Source organism: Siniperca chuatsi, linkage group LG9 (genome assembly GCF_020085105.1).
Source record: "Siniperca chuatsi isolate FFG_IHB_CAS linkage group LG9, ASM2008510v1, whole genome shotgun sequence".
In the NCBI taxonomy this organism is placed as follows: Eukaryota; Metazoa; Chordata; class Actinopteri; order Centrarchiformes; family Sinipercidae; genus Siniperca; species Siniperca chuatsi.
In genome coordinates, this window is record NC_058050.1 from 20,183,363 (window position 1) to 20,197,704 (window position 14,342).

At 40.4% G+C, this 14,342-nt stretch overlaps 1 protein-coding gene across 7 annotated transcripts in view; it reads left to right on the plus strand.

The window, feature by feature from the left end:
- grb10b (growth factor receptor-bound protein 10b) overlaps positions 1-14,342 on the plus strand; it is a 69,667-nt gene that overhangs the window by 26,260 nt on the left and 29,065 nt on the right. For all 7 annotated transcript variants that reach the window (XM_044206946.1, XM_044206945.1, XM_044206947.1 and 4 more), the window contains 2 exons: positions 6,180-6,474; positions 8,218-8,362. In XM_044206946.1, coding sequence (XP_044062881.1) covers positions 6,180-6,474; positions 8,218-8,362 — 440 coding nt within the window. The remainder of the gene's footprint in view (positions 1-6,179; positions 6,475-8,217; positions 8,363-14,342) is intronic.

The window sequence follows — 14,342 nt, forward strand, 5'->3', positions numbered from 1 at the left end:
CTTGCTCTCTCAAGCTTTTGTTTGTCAGTAAAGCATATTTAGTAGTTTATTTTATTTATTTATTCAATATAAGGAAGACAGAAAGAGGCAAAAAGAGACATGGGTGGAAAAGGGGAGTAGGTGAGGTGCTCAGATGTGGTTTGCTTCTTGAACTTTAGTATTGTTACTAAAGTTATTGTTGAGTATTTAAGATGCCAGCTCAGTCAGTCATGAGTTTAGTGTAGTGCCAAAAACTTTGACAACTGCAAGATAAAATTCAGTAATTTCATTGGCCAATATCTCAGAATGTCGTGTATTAGCATAGCGATATCTGAGGTGAGGCAGTTATTCCATGCTGTAGCAGACCCACTAATTATGTCACAGTCATAATGTGTATTTGTATATGTGGGGTGATAAGGCCATCACATTTGCAATCCTCTCTCTTTGCTTGCTTGTAGCTTTGTAGGTCCAGGAGTCAATGGAGTCAAGTGTCAGTTAACACTGTAAGGCTGAATTCAGACCAAATCAGGCATTGCGGCGATTAGCCGCAGGGTTGTGCGGTGGTTCAGTTACATTTTAGGCTGACTGTGGAGCAGTTTGACTGGTCTGATCGCTGGATTGGCCACTGCAGCGTGACATTGGGTTTTGTTTCTCCAAACGTTTTCTATTTCAACTTTTCTGCCTCAGGTTGCTGCATTTTTCTTTTGACATCCCCTGTGCCTGCCCCCCCCATGGCTTTGGAGGGGCGGATCAGCCATGATCTCAGGCCTGGTAAAAGTGGCAAAAGTGTTTGTCAAAAGTGTTTGTCACCATATTATTCTGTTTAGACTTTAGACCTTTTTTTCATTCATACACATAATAATAATAATAATAATAATAATAATAATACATTTTATTTAGAGAGCAGTTTTCGAGATACCCAAAGTTGCTTTACACAATAGACAATACAAAACACACTAAAAGCAGAGAGCACAATAAAAGCACATTAGTTAGCAGAGGACATTAAATCAAACATTAAAAGCAGTTCTAAAAAGGTGCATTTTGAGTACCTTCTTGAACACGGACAGATTGGTGCAGTCACGGAAGTGTTTGGGGAGAAAGTTCCAGAGGAAGAGGGAGGCTATGCCAGTTCTTGGTCGCACATCATCCCACTTCACTCTTGTGTTCATCTATTTTACTATTCCTTTTCTCTCTCTGTACCAGCTACCTGTCACACCATGAAATGTCTTCATAAATGCATGTCACTATTGTACAAATGTAAGATCAAGGTTGTGGGTGTAATTAATATATACCTATATGACAAGTTTAAAATTGTTAGTATATAGTAGAGAGAATGACATTTCTTAATTGTAAATTGAAGATAAACAAGACTAAGAGTCTACAGCCAAGCTAGTGGCTCTGTCAGACTGACACAGTGGTGCTTTGAGCTGAATGCTAACATCAGCATGCTAGCATGCTCACAATGACAATGTTCAAATGCTAATGTATAGCAGGTAATGTTTACCATGTTCGCCATCTTAGTTTAGTGTGTTAACATTAAATTGCACTAAACACAAAGTGCAGCTGAGGCTGATGGCAATGTCATTAGTTTTGTAGATATTTGGTCATTAACAAAATTGAATGAAATTTGACCTGATGATGATGAAATATGAAAAGTCAGGAGATCACCAAAGTTTTTACAGTTCACCCTGAGTGGAACAGGAATGTCTGTACAAAATGTCATGCAATCAAATAGTTTTTGAGACATTTCACTCAAAAACACAAACATCAACCTCATGGTGGCGCTAGATGAAAAGTCAGAGGATCACCAAAGTCAGTCGGATTCACCCCCTGGGCACCATGGATATCTACAAAATTTCAGGGCAATCCATTTAATAGTTGCTGAGGTATTTCAGTCTTGACCAGAGTGTGGACCGATCGACAGACCTTACTAATTTACTAAGTGATACTGTGCGTTGTGGGAAGCTCCTATGTGAACCCACTCTCCCTTTCACCCTTTGCCTGTTCCACAGTTCCTCCTAAATGAGAGTCTGTCTCTCTGTTCCCTCCTGTTCATCTCTGTTTTCATTCCCTCTCCCGCTCCTCCTGTTTCCCTCTAACCCTCCCATACTCTCCCTCCCCATCAGGAGGCTTGGCCCTTAGTGGGTGTGTGTGCTGTCATTAGAGGTTTTGTACTCCCCAGTGCAGAGCCACGCTTTACAGTTTAGACTTGCTCTGTCTATACTCCCACTGATCCCTTTGAATGGAATCCCCTCTGCTGGGCTTGTATTCAGAGGCTGTTTATCCCCCTCGTGTGTCTCCTGTGTGTGCGTTCAATTGATGTACTGTATACCCCTAACATTCCCCTTTTCTACAGGAGGGTTGCCCCTCCTCTATGTTTTTAACTAGCAGGAATGAATAAAAAATGCATAGACTACATTCCTAGGTTAAGGAGAAACAGAGTGCCATATGGATCTCCCATCAGTACAATGGGCTTGTTTTGGCCAATGATTAGAAACATTCAAAACAGCTTTTATGCAGATTCTTACCAGACTTGACTAGTTTTACAGTTGGTTAATACTGTATTTAGTGTGGCTCAGACAATACACAAAGCTTGGTCTATTTTTACCCCTAATTTAACCGGTTATAGTTTCTTAGAAGAGGAGGAATGGGGCTAAACATGTCAGAGGAAGAAGAGGAGTAATTGAACTCAAGCCATGGGAGAAATGAGACAATGAGGAAATGAGAACAATAATGTCAGTGTTATTCTTTGACCCATCAGAGTTTTATATTTGATTCTCACTGCAGTTTAGGCCAAAAAAAAGAATGGATGGATAGATGGAAGACTGATTATAAAACAAAGGTTTTCACTTTTACATGTTAAACCTCAGTTGAAGCATTCATTTTGTTTATAAATAATGCAAGTCATTCTTGAAATAGCCAACATTTGAAAAACAGGGTGCATTCAGTACTGTTGCTGAAACAGTGCTGAAACAATTAGTTGATTACTAGTTACTTACTACTAGTTGATCAACATAATGATAATGGGTAACTACTTTGATAAGCAGTCAATTGTTTGAGCCATTTTACAAGGAAAGTATGCCAAACATTCACGAGTTCCAACTTCTCAGTTGTGAGGATTGACTGCTTTTCTTTGTTTTTATATGATAGTAAACTGAATTCATTGGGGTTTTGGACTGTTTATCTGACAAAATGAGCATTATAAAGACACCATGATGGGCATTTTTCTTCTTTTTCTGACACTTTAAAGACGTAAAGATTAATAAATGAACCAAAAATCAATTGTTAATTACAGCCCTAGCGTAGTTCCCATAGAGCATAGTATTAACCAAACATTAAACCACCTCCACGTTGATCCGCAGTCTTTAAGATGATAGGATTCAGGATAATCACACATCTTAAAATAAAGGATTTTTAAAGGGGAAGGACTTATTGAGGAGGTGTTTGTTTCCTCTGGTGACTTTGGTGGGCATGAGTAAAGGTGTTTATGTCTCTTGTACCTGCCAAGGCCAAGTATCTGGCATAACTTCTATTTTTCTGTATTCCATGTCATAGAAAGAACAACCATAGTTTGCTCCCTGGTCCAAATCTTCACGGGTTTAAATCCTGTGTGTGTGTGTGCCTGCCTGCATGCTGTCTGTGTCATCAATCTGTCTTTCCTACACCTGGGTGCATGATGCATGCATTTGTTGCCTGATTGTGGCATGTATAGGTGACTGCGATCGTATGACTGATAATGACGCAAAAATCCTACATCCATGTGTGAGTTTATGGGTTGTATTTCTTTGTATGCAAACAGCTCTCTCCCGAGGCCATACTAGGTCAGATTTATGAGGAAACGTATATTCTCTCACTAGCTTGAGGATACGTGTCTCACCTAGTGACAATGATGGATGATGAGCAGATGGTGTGTTCAAGTAATTTTTGGAATTTTGCTCACTTTTGATGTAGTTTATGGTTTACCCTCATTTGTTTACCCATAGCATTTGTTAACCATTTGTTTGATTATGTTGTCCTAAAACATTTTCATATTTATTAAAAAAATGTATTATCACTGCTGAATGCAGGTAATGTTGTTCTGTCCTTAGCCTTGTGTATGGCATTGTAGGTATGTACCCTGTGTCCTGTGTTAAATAGCTGTTTAACTCTCCAGGTTATCTATAAGTAGCTGCTCCAGCTTACCTGTCGCTATTAATACCTACAGATTAACCACCTGTGATTCACAGGCACCTGTGATACAACTACCTGACACGTTTTCAGGAAAAGCTCCTCAAAGGCAACACTTCAGTTTGTGCAGGTAGCTTTTAGCATCAGTGCTGGAGACAAAGCCATGCTGCTGCATGCAGGGATGGGGATGTTTGGTAGCCTGCTAACCTGTGGCTGTTGTTGTTTTTCCCTCTGGGAAAAACTGGTGTCGGAAACGGATTCCTTGCTAGGCTGAGGGGCTCACTTTAAAGCCAATGCTTTTAAAATGTTACATTAGTCAAATTGCTGTTTTCTAATGTTAGCTTTCTGCCGAGAAGTGGGACTTTTAGCTGCTTTCGAGTGGCATGACCCTCGCACCACCTGGCGTGATCCAGTTGTCAGCTGTCAGTACATGGCACATGTTAAGCCCTGGAGTTCTGACAGCTGGACTGCATAATAAAAGTTAAGATAGGGGGCTTAATATGCTTACATTCACTCATTCGCACAGATTTGTTTTTGAACCACTGGCTGGAGTTTTTGTATATGCTGAAGGGGGTAGAGCTAACAAAATGTTAGCCTATCTCTGTTTTCTGATTGTTTTCATTCAGTCATTAAGAATGAGACTTTCTCATTTTGTATGCTACTACAAAAGCAATACAATAACTAAAAGAGGGCATCTCTGGTATCATAATAAAGGGAGAAATAAAAATAAAACAGGACTGAGTCATAATGTTATTGTTGTACAAGGCTGAAATTATTGATCTATTACAGTTATATACCGGATTACAATGTAGGGCCACTGAGCGTATCAACAATCAAATTAGAAATGAAGAAGAGAAAAAATTACATTGAAATTTCACATCAAAATGTACATTAACATTGTTTCTGATTCGGTGTTCCCTCACATGAACCCCATACATTTGAGAGCCCCTGCTCTGATCAAGTAGAGCTTGTCTCCCCCTAGTGGTTTACTTGTCCTACAGTACAGTTGAGGAAGCTGGATACAGAGATTTGATGATAAATTCATGAGATAGATTTCTTTTTCATAATGAAGAATTATTAACCATAAGATGAGTCACCACTGCAGATTGTAATTTAGAAAGTTAGGCACCCAGTTTACCCAGATGATAAAACGTTCACAACATGAGGCAATTAGAAAGAGAGAGCTTCCCTTCAATTGAGCTCACTACAACTTTTGATACAACATGCTCCTGGACTCAGTTGAAAAATTCACTTCATGAATTTCAGTGCACCTTGAGGTTTTCACAGGGGCTTTGAGGATAGATTCCCCCTTTGAAAAGAATTCCATGTCCTGCTTTTAAAGACTTTTAAAAGAAGAATGTTTGATACATGCAGTGAATTTAGAGCAGATGCATACAGTGCAATGCCTTTGCTGTGAACCCCAGTGGTAAGAGTTGAAAAGTGTTACAGGCAGGTTTGTGCTTGTACCTGTTATCCCTGGAGATTTGCCTCACAGGGCAGCACAATGTACGTAGTCAAGATAGTCTTGCTGATTGTGCACTCTGGTTACCAGTGTGTGTGTGTGTGTGTGTGTTCTTGCGTTTTGTGCATGCCAGTATTTTCTTTTCCTTTAGTATTCCTTAGAATTAAGATGGTTCAAAGTGAGGTCAAGGGTTCAAATCCTGGCCACAATGAAATGATAGAGAAACTGAAATAGAAAAGGGAAAGTCCCAACAATATCCAGGGACATTACCTCTTTTTTTGAGTGCCTCAGCTATTTGAAACCAAAGCAGCAGGCTTATAGGATTTTCATTTTTCTTTTATTGTGTTTTGTTGCATTTAGGGTTTGGGTTTCTTTCCAGCTTTAGTGATGTGTTTTCTGCTCCACACTGTTCTTTGTCCACTTGTCCTCGACAGTTTTGAAACCTACTTCTCTCATCTGCTTTACAGAAGCATTAATTGCACTCCTCATTTGAGGGATTTTTTACATGTTTACTGCCAGTATCTGTTAAAATTCAGCCAGTGATGTGTTCCTTTCTCTCTGTCTCTTCTAGAGGATGACGTCGATTTAGAGGCCCTGGTGAATGATATGAACTCTTCGCTGGAGAGCCTGTACTCCACCTGCAGTGGTCAGCAGAATGAGTCCACCCCACTACTGCACAATGGACAGACTTCTTCCTCACACCATCACCATCACCATCATCACACGCAACACAACCAGCCTCGGCAGGGTCAGCACTCACATGTGCTAAGCCACATCTTCCCAGAGCCGTCCTCCTCCTCCTCGTCCGCGGACTCACCCCAAACCAGCCTCCGCCGGTCACAACCTATGCACATCCTCGCTGTCAGGTAGGTGTTTCCACTGTATATACAGAGGTATATAGAGGTATATACATTTCTTGGTCCATTTCAGCAGCTCATAGTTGGATGGGTTGTGTGGCAGGCACTGGACAAGAAAGGGAACTGAACCCTAGAGGGAGCTGTCCAGACTAGCATGAAAGACAGCTCTCTGAATGCACAAAAACTTACATAAACACATATTTGGCTGCAGAGTGACATACTGAGTTGGGAGAGTGCCCTTCAAAGAGTGTAAGCAGTGAAATAACCAGCGTCATACAAAAACACACATGAATGTTAATATGACTCGAACAGGTTTAGGTTTAGGGACAGAGGGTTAAGGCAATGGCCATCAGCCTGTGAATCTGGTTTATGGTTATCAACGAAAAAAATGTTGATAACCATACACATAATTAAATAAGACTTCAATTGTACATGTGTGCACACACTCAGGCACATACAGACACATGCACTCGGGCAACAGAAATATGGCACTAAGCTTTAAGCGAACTCCTTCCACCCTCATACATTTACACATGCATAGCCACACACACATGCAGAGCTCCAACCTCTTTTTATCTCTCCACATTGGAAAAGAAACCTCTCACTGTACACTGTCATCCCTCCACACCCTCTCGATAATTGGGCATAACGTTTCCTCTCCGCTCCCTATCTGTAACCCTCGAATGACCCGTTCCTCCTTGTCACTCCCTCTTTGTCTCAAACTACACCAGCAGGAGGAGAAAGGTAAAAATTCTCATTTATTTTAGTACCAACTGCAAATGTCTCTCTCAATTTGAAGAGTAGTAATCCATATTCTCCCTAAGGCTGTTATTGTATGCATTCAAAAGTGGTTGTGCTCACTCACACATACACACTAAGGCAACAGAAGTATGGATGTATACATAAAGTACACACAAACACAAACGCATGTGCAGCAGAGCTGGTGTCAGCTCCTATTATTCGCCTTTGGAGTAAATGACAGAAACAGAGGAGGGATGATCAGGTAATGGAGTATTCTGTCTTATGATCTCCCTCTAAAACACACACAAGCTCACACACACACACACACACACACAGACTGGGGCCCTGAAGTTCTTATTATTCAGGGCTGACCTCTGGATAACCCTGTTCTCAAGCTCAGATGGAACGCAACATCAAAAGGCCTGTTCCCTTTTGAACTCACTGGGTTCTACAGAGAGACAGAGTTTGATAGAGAAAGCGAGAAAGAGACTAAGTGATTCTACAGTGATTCTCTGAGCTAGCTGTGAAGCTAGAATTTCACAAACTGAACTGCCCATTTAAAAAAAGAAATCCTGAAAAGTTTATGAATAGCTGTCAAATCATCATTCCTCTTTCAGGCCAGAAGCTTGCACTATATGTGCCTGATTTAAAATAAAAACTGCTTTAAAGTGATGTCTTGATTCAATATTGATGCGTGATAAATATTGCAGAAATTTAGCTAGCAGGCTGCAGGGGTCTGTGATTTCCACTTGCTGGGAGACTGTTCATTATGGGTAGATCAGATGGAAACAGACATGAGACTGGATACTGTACAGCAATGCTTTATTAATTGTCCCGCACATATTTTACATGTGTCAGCAGCTCTCATTTCAAAGTTCTCCCATTTCACTTCTCAAGAGCTGTTCCAGGTCACGACCTTAGACTTCAGTTAATATTTATAACACAAGCTAATACTACAGAGTGTGTTTGACCACAGTATGACTGTTCCTTTGTCCTGTTTCCATTGTCCAGGAGGTTGCAGGAGGAGGAGCAGCAGCTGAGGACATCATCTCTCCCGGCCATCCCCAACCCCTTCCCAGAACTCTGCAGTCCAGCAAGCTCCCCTGTCCTCAGTCCTGGGTCCCTTCCTCCTGGAGAACCCTCCACTGGCAATTATGTAAGTCAAACCCCTCTAAGACACACTGTAGAAACTTTCCAGAAACTTTTCAGGAATTAAGAAAAAAAAAACTGTTAAAATTTTCTTAGCAGTGCTCTTGCAGGTTTAATATTTTACTCTGCATTATAAGTTGGTGTGGTTGCATTGGATGCAAAACATTGTCTTCATATGGTATGGGAGACCATACCACCTTTGAAAAATAGGATATGAGACATCAGCTGACTTTGAATTACTTTTATGTTGATAACTGAGACGTGTGTGTGACTCAAACTATTTGTTTTGAAGGATGCAGTATTTGAATATCGGAAATCAGCTGTATTTAGTGGTCAGCTGTGTATTGAACATAAGCATTTAGGAATTTTCCCTGGACTACATCTGCCCCATGTTTTGCTCATCTGAGGCATGTACGTTGCTTGCATGTGACAGAAGTGTACTGTACAGTGCATGTGTGTGCTCATGAGGGTTTGTGGCTTTGTTGGAGAAAAAAAAAAATGAGGTGATGAGCGGAGTGTGTGTGTGTGTGTGTGTGTGTGTGTGTGTGTACCTGCACACATGGCTGCATTTCTGTGAGCCTGTTTGCATTTGTGCCTGTTGTTTCATTTGTTGACAAAGATTTAGAGACTGGTCTGTCTATTCCCGGAGTCCCTCCATCGTCAATGTTAATGAGATTCATATGGGGCCAGCCAATGCTGATTACAGTAACATACCGGCTTACAGTAATGTGAGGGCGGACTATTTCTCATAAATACTCTCCCTGGCTATGATCCTGGCCTATTCTGGTCATGGCTCTTATGGTACGAGATCATACACTGCAGTTTCAGTTAAGTCAGAGTTTAATATGACCTACTCTGCTTTCTCAAACGTCAACTCATAAATCAGTTGATGAATTGATAAACCTGTGGTATCCAGTAAATGCTTTAAGAGTTGGGAACTTGTGGCTTTGAATTACCATCTGTGACATAAATAAAGCTCTAAATATTTAGTGTTGGACTAAGCCTTGAACGGTTAAATTTCATTATAGTTTTCTCGAGTGGGAAAGCTGTTTCTTTCTCTGTGGGAATGTCGTAGGTTTGAATTACTAGCTGCGGCATAAATTCAACACTACATGGTAAATCTTGGTTCATACCATACTAGGTCAAAGATCAATGTCTCACTAAGTGTTTATGAGTTTTGCATTGAATTGCTAGCTGTGACATAACTTTGGCTCCATATAAGTAAAGCAGGCGTGTCTGGTAAATATTCAGAAACCAATTTATTAGACTGGGTGACCTGCACGGGACAGGAATGTTGTTGGTTTTTGAATTCCCAGATGGCTTGTTAAGACTGCAGTATAGACCAGGGAGTGGAGTGGCGGATTGAAAGGTAAATTATTTCTGTGATCATACAGTAATCAGACGATGAAATATCTGTAAAAGTGTTACTAGGAGATCAGTAAAAACGGATGCAGACTTTGCTTATTTGAGCCACTCAACTCATTGCTTATTTGGTGCCACTAGATCTGCCTTTGACATTGATTACAGTAATGGCGCCACGTCACAGTAATCCTGTTTCTGATTTTCAGTTGGTGCCAAGACTTTTGAAGAGCAGGAATTAATGGATTTTTGGCTTAAAACCAAAACATGTCTACACACAAAAAAATTGTCCATCTATTGTGCTACTAGTATTTAAATATATCATTTCCAGGTTTCTTTTTGGTCATATAGCGGAGACCTTAAAATAATTGTTCAAGTGAACCTATACTCATAAAGATGTGCACAGTGCAATTTCATAATGAGACATTTGTTTGTGCAACATGAGATTGTTTTGACCTTTTTTTAATGAAGTTAAGTTACAATAATAATTTTGTCAGTCATATTAGAAAATAAGAATTCACGTGGAGTGTGAAAAAGAAGTTTTACATCATGTGTTGAAAGATTGCCATACATCTGCTCAGAATGTACTAAAATCTAAACATCGCTGTGAAGGTAAACCATTTCTAGATATAGGAAAAACTGTTTTTACTGGTTTTGTTTTGCATGGACCACCAAACTTTTGCAATGCTGAGAAAGAGTTTCCCCTCGGGGATCAATAAAGTATTTCTGATTCTGAAAGACTGAATTCCTTTTGTGTATTTACATGTGCGCACACTGTGCACACACTCGTGTGAACTTGTGTGAGTGTGCTGTGCCTCCATCCATGCATATGGATGTATTGTTTTTTTAGATGCATGTGTGTTTGTGTGTTTGTGCTCACGTCTGCCTGTTTGTCTTTGTGAGTTCTGTAAACTATTTACAGCATTGGCAGTGTCTATCCATTGTTGATGGCTATGGAAAGTATGTCTCATTGTGGTTGTTCTTCAGTGGAAATTCAATTCAGCACCTTTCTGCTGAAAAAACCCTCCCGCGGAGCCGTCTCATCGCACACGTGCTTTTAGGCATGTGGAACAGTGGTAACACTGCGTTCTTCCAGACACATATTCCTCCCTTGAGTGGTTCAGATCCGTGGAGGAGTGGGTGATTAGGGTTTGAAAAGTGGGATTGTGAGCAGGTAAATTATTGCCCCCAGCCCACTCAACAAGACCTTTATCTCTCTTTGTTAGTCTGTCTCTATCTTCCCTGCCCTCCAAAACATTCAGTCCAGTCAGCCAGCCTGCTGGTGAGAAGTTTCTCTGTTTAGTTTACTGAATTTTCCGACCTCCAGGCGCTTTCTGACAGACTCTTGTACTTCTGTCCCTCTGTTCCTCCTTACCTCACTCCTTGGCCTCTGTGCAGGAGGCATGAGGACGCAGCGCTGGGCTGTCAGGAATCACTGGGCAAGCTGTTTGACATGGCCATATGATTCCCAATTACCTCACTTTCCTCCACTCTGCTCTCTCTCCTGTCTTTCTCCATTTGCCCACTCTCAGCCCTCCGCTCTCCAGCTTGGCTTTTCTCAGCTGTATATTCTTAAAGGGGATCTGAAATAGAGACACAGTATGTTCAGTGATTTGAAATTAATGGAAATAAAGCGCAGTGTTAAAGTAATGTAGTCGTTCATTCTGTCCAGGGAATGCTGCAGACGTTTTCTGACATGTTTACAGCATGTGTGTGTGAATGATGTGTGATATGTATGAAACATACAAGGGCAAATCAGAATGAATACATTTGGTTAGTTTGGGGGCTACAGGATGATTAAGAACACTGAACTAGGAAGATGCCGTCTATGAACACTGGCACCAGTCGAGTGTGTATGTGTGAAAGTGTCCACATATGGGCACGTAGCCTTAAAAACAGACTTCCTGTGCCTGCTAAGGATTACTACAAACATAATCAGTGTTTTATGGAATTCTAAAACTACATACATCTTTCCATATATAGCCAACTGGCCAAAAAGTAGAAAATACTAGGAGCTTGGCCTGTGTAATCCATGTTGTGCAATGGAAAAACCTATAAGAAGCCTTGAATGCAAGGCAGTTAGCTCGTATCCATTAATTCTCTCAGTCTAGGGTCAGTCTGACAGTCTGTCCTCAGTAGTGCAGTAGAGAGCGCTGTTATGTACTTACTTGGACACTGTGTTCCCATAGCTGCCCCAGTCGTTCTAGTGTGGGAACACTGATTTGATCACTGGGTTGCCAGATTTTGCTGGATTTACTGTACTTGGACTGGGTGTCCTGTAGCTCACTGGGCTCTATGGTATGGCAGGATCCCCACACCCTGTCTCTGCCTCTCTAGTCTGTGTTTCATTATCTTTGTATTGGTCTGTCTATCTCTGTGTGTCTTGGACTGTATGTCAGTGTTTATCTTTCTGTCTATCACAAGTGTTCCTCTGTCATCCCTCCACCCTTTTGTCCTTTTTACTCCAAACTTGTAGTTCCACCAAAATTCCTGTTGAGCTTAGGTAGGCAGGAGTACTGCGCAGTGTGTCCTGTAGCAATTTAGCTCACTAGATGAATACTTATTTACACATGATGAAGTAAGCAACCTAAAATAGCACACGGTGCCAGACAAGTGGTGGTAGTTGGGTTGGCACTAATAATTTCAGCAAATGTGCTCCATGCTTAGTGCCAGTGCCGTTGTCTAGTTGCACAAGTCTGACTAAAAAATAATGCTACTGCTTTCTATATCATGCAGGTTCAAGCAAACTTGGTAGCAATCTGTCTAGCATCTCTTCACGCTTTCTAACATGAACAAAATAAAGACTTGTTATTATTCTTCAGTAGGGGACAGCTAAGTACAATATGTAAAAATGTTCAGGGTTATACAAATAGAGCACCTGTTTATATCACGTGTTTTCTGATAGAGGCAACAGCTAAGTATGTAAAATGTTCAGGGTTATGCAAAATTATGCAAATATCGCACCTATTTGTAGTATTAGATTTAGAGATGGAAGCAGCATGTTCAGAGATACGTGCAGCACATAATCAGGATGCAGAATGTACTAAAATATGCACATACGATTCGTATATATTTTTTGAACATTGATAATAACTAGCACTGCATATTTACAGTGATTTATGTGTGTTGCTTCCATCATTTTAATGGTAAAAATATAATCTATATGTAATGCACATACGTACTGTATCTTATGCCTCTATCTGTAATTACATAATCTAAATATGTGGAATACATTTTTACACGCTTGCACACATTCTTCCACATTTGTTTTGCTATATCATTTTCTGTATGATATTCGTTATATTCAGCAGGTGAGATTACTTGTTGTGTTTTCCTTAGTATCCTTTTCCTCCTATTTCTCATCTGAATTGTATTCTTGGAATCTGCTGAGCCACAGTATCCCTGAAGGGATCATTAACATTTGCTCTAATGATGGTTATGCTGATCACATTTCCACCTCATCTCACTTTTCTTCACCTCTCTCTCTCTCTGCATGACTTTGCCTCTAGTTGAGTCAGCCTGACATCAAACCTGTGACACCTACTTCAACTATCAAAAAAGCATTTTGTGAATGCCGCCAGTATCAAGTGTACTGTACTGAAGTATGATTTAAATGATGAGCTCATGAAGTTATCAGCCTCCATATCAGCTTGTAGAAATCATGCGACCTGGTTTAGATGAATCTACTCATAGGCTTGTGTAAGTAACACTATCAGCTTTTATTCATTCTGTTCGGCAGAAAGATGTAACAAGGAAGGTAGGAAGGAATTGTGTAGTTAGCACTCACTATTGCTGAACAGAGAAACACAAGAGTGCCACCTACAGACACCAAAGCTTTCTTTACAGAAAATGTAAAACCTAAATTTAAACCTGCAGTAAAACAAACTGTAAATACAACACTGACATATTATCCCCTTATAAAGTTGATATGGTGAACATGTTAGCAAACAGTTGCTTAGTTACACAGGAAATGTGGACACATTAACATTTATCTGGAGTCATGTTTGTCTTCCCTTGTAGCTCTGTTTTGGTCTCTACCCACTCCTGAGAAAAATATCTGTCTTTTTAGCTGCTAAATGCTGCACTTTGTTTATCAGCTAGATGCTAACTTTGTCTGTCTGCCTTTTGTTGCTGGGCAGGTAGGGTAGTACTGTGGGTTTTTAGAACTTTTGCTGAAAACAGAGAGCACGAAAATGAGAGCGTGAACTAAAACAGTAAAGTTGCAGGCCATAAAACCAAAACAATTAGCTGAAAGAAGCTAAGATGTCCGTAGAGCTAAGGGTTAATGCAGAGTTGGGTGATTATTGGGTTTGTCACTACGAGCGACACATTTCACATTACACGTACATTTGATTCATCGTTAATATGAATATGAAAATATTGATTAGTGCAGCTTTGAAGTAACGTCATTGCCAAGTAATATCTGAAAAGTAGAATCTATAGCTTCTATATACCAGTGGATTACTAATTTAAGAAAACTGTTTTGCACAATGAATACTTGAAGCAGCCATTCTAGTTGAAGAAAAAAAAAAAGGCAATAGAATTCAAACTGGAAACACCCGGTACATAAATGATGGGCATCGATCCATCTCTCCTCTCAGTCTGTTAGCGCTGAAGCATGGAATTCC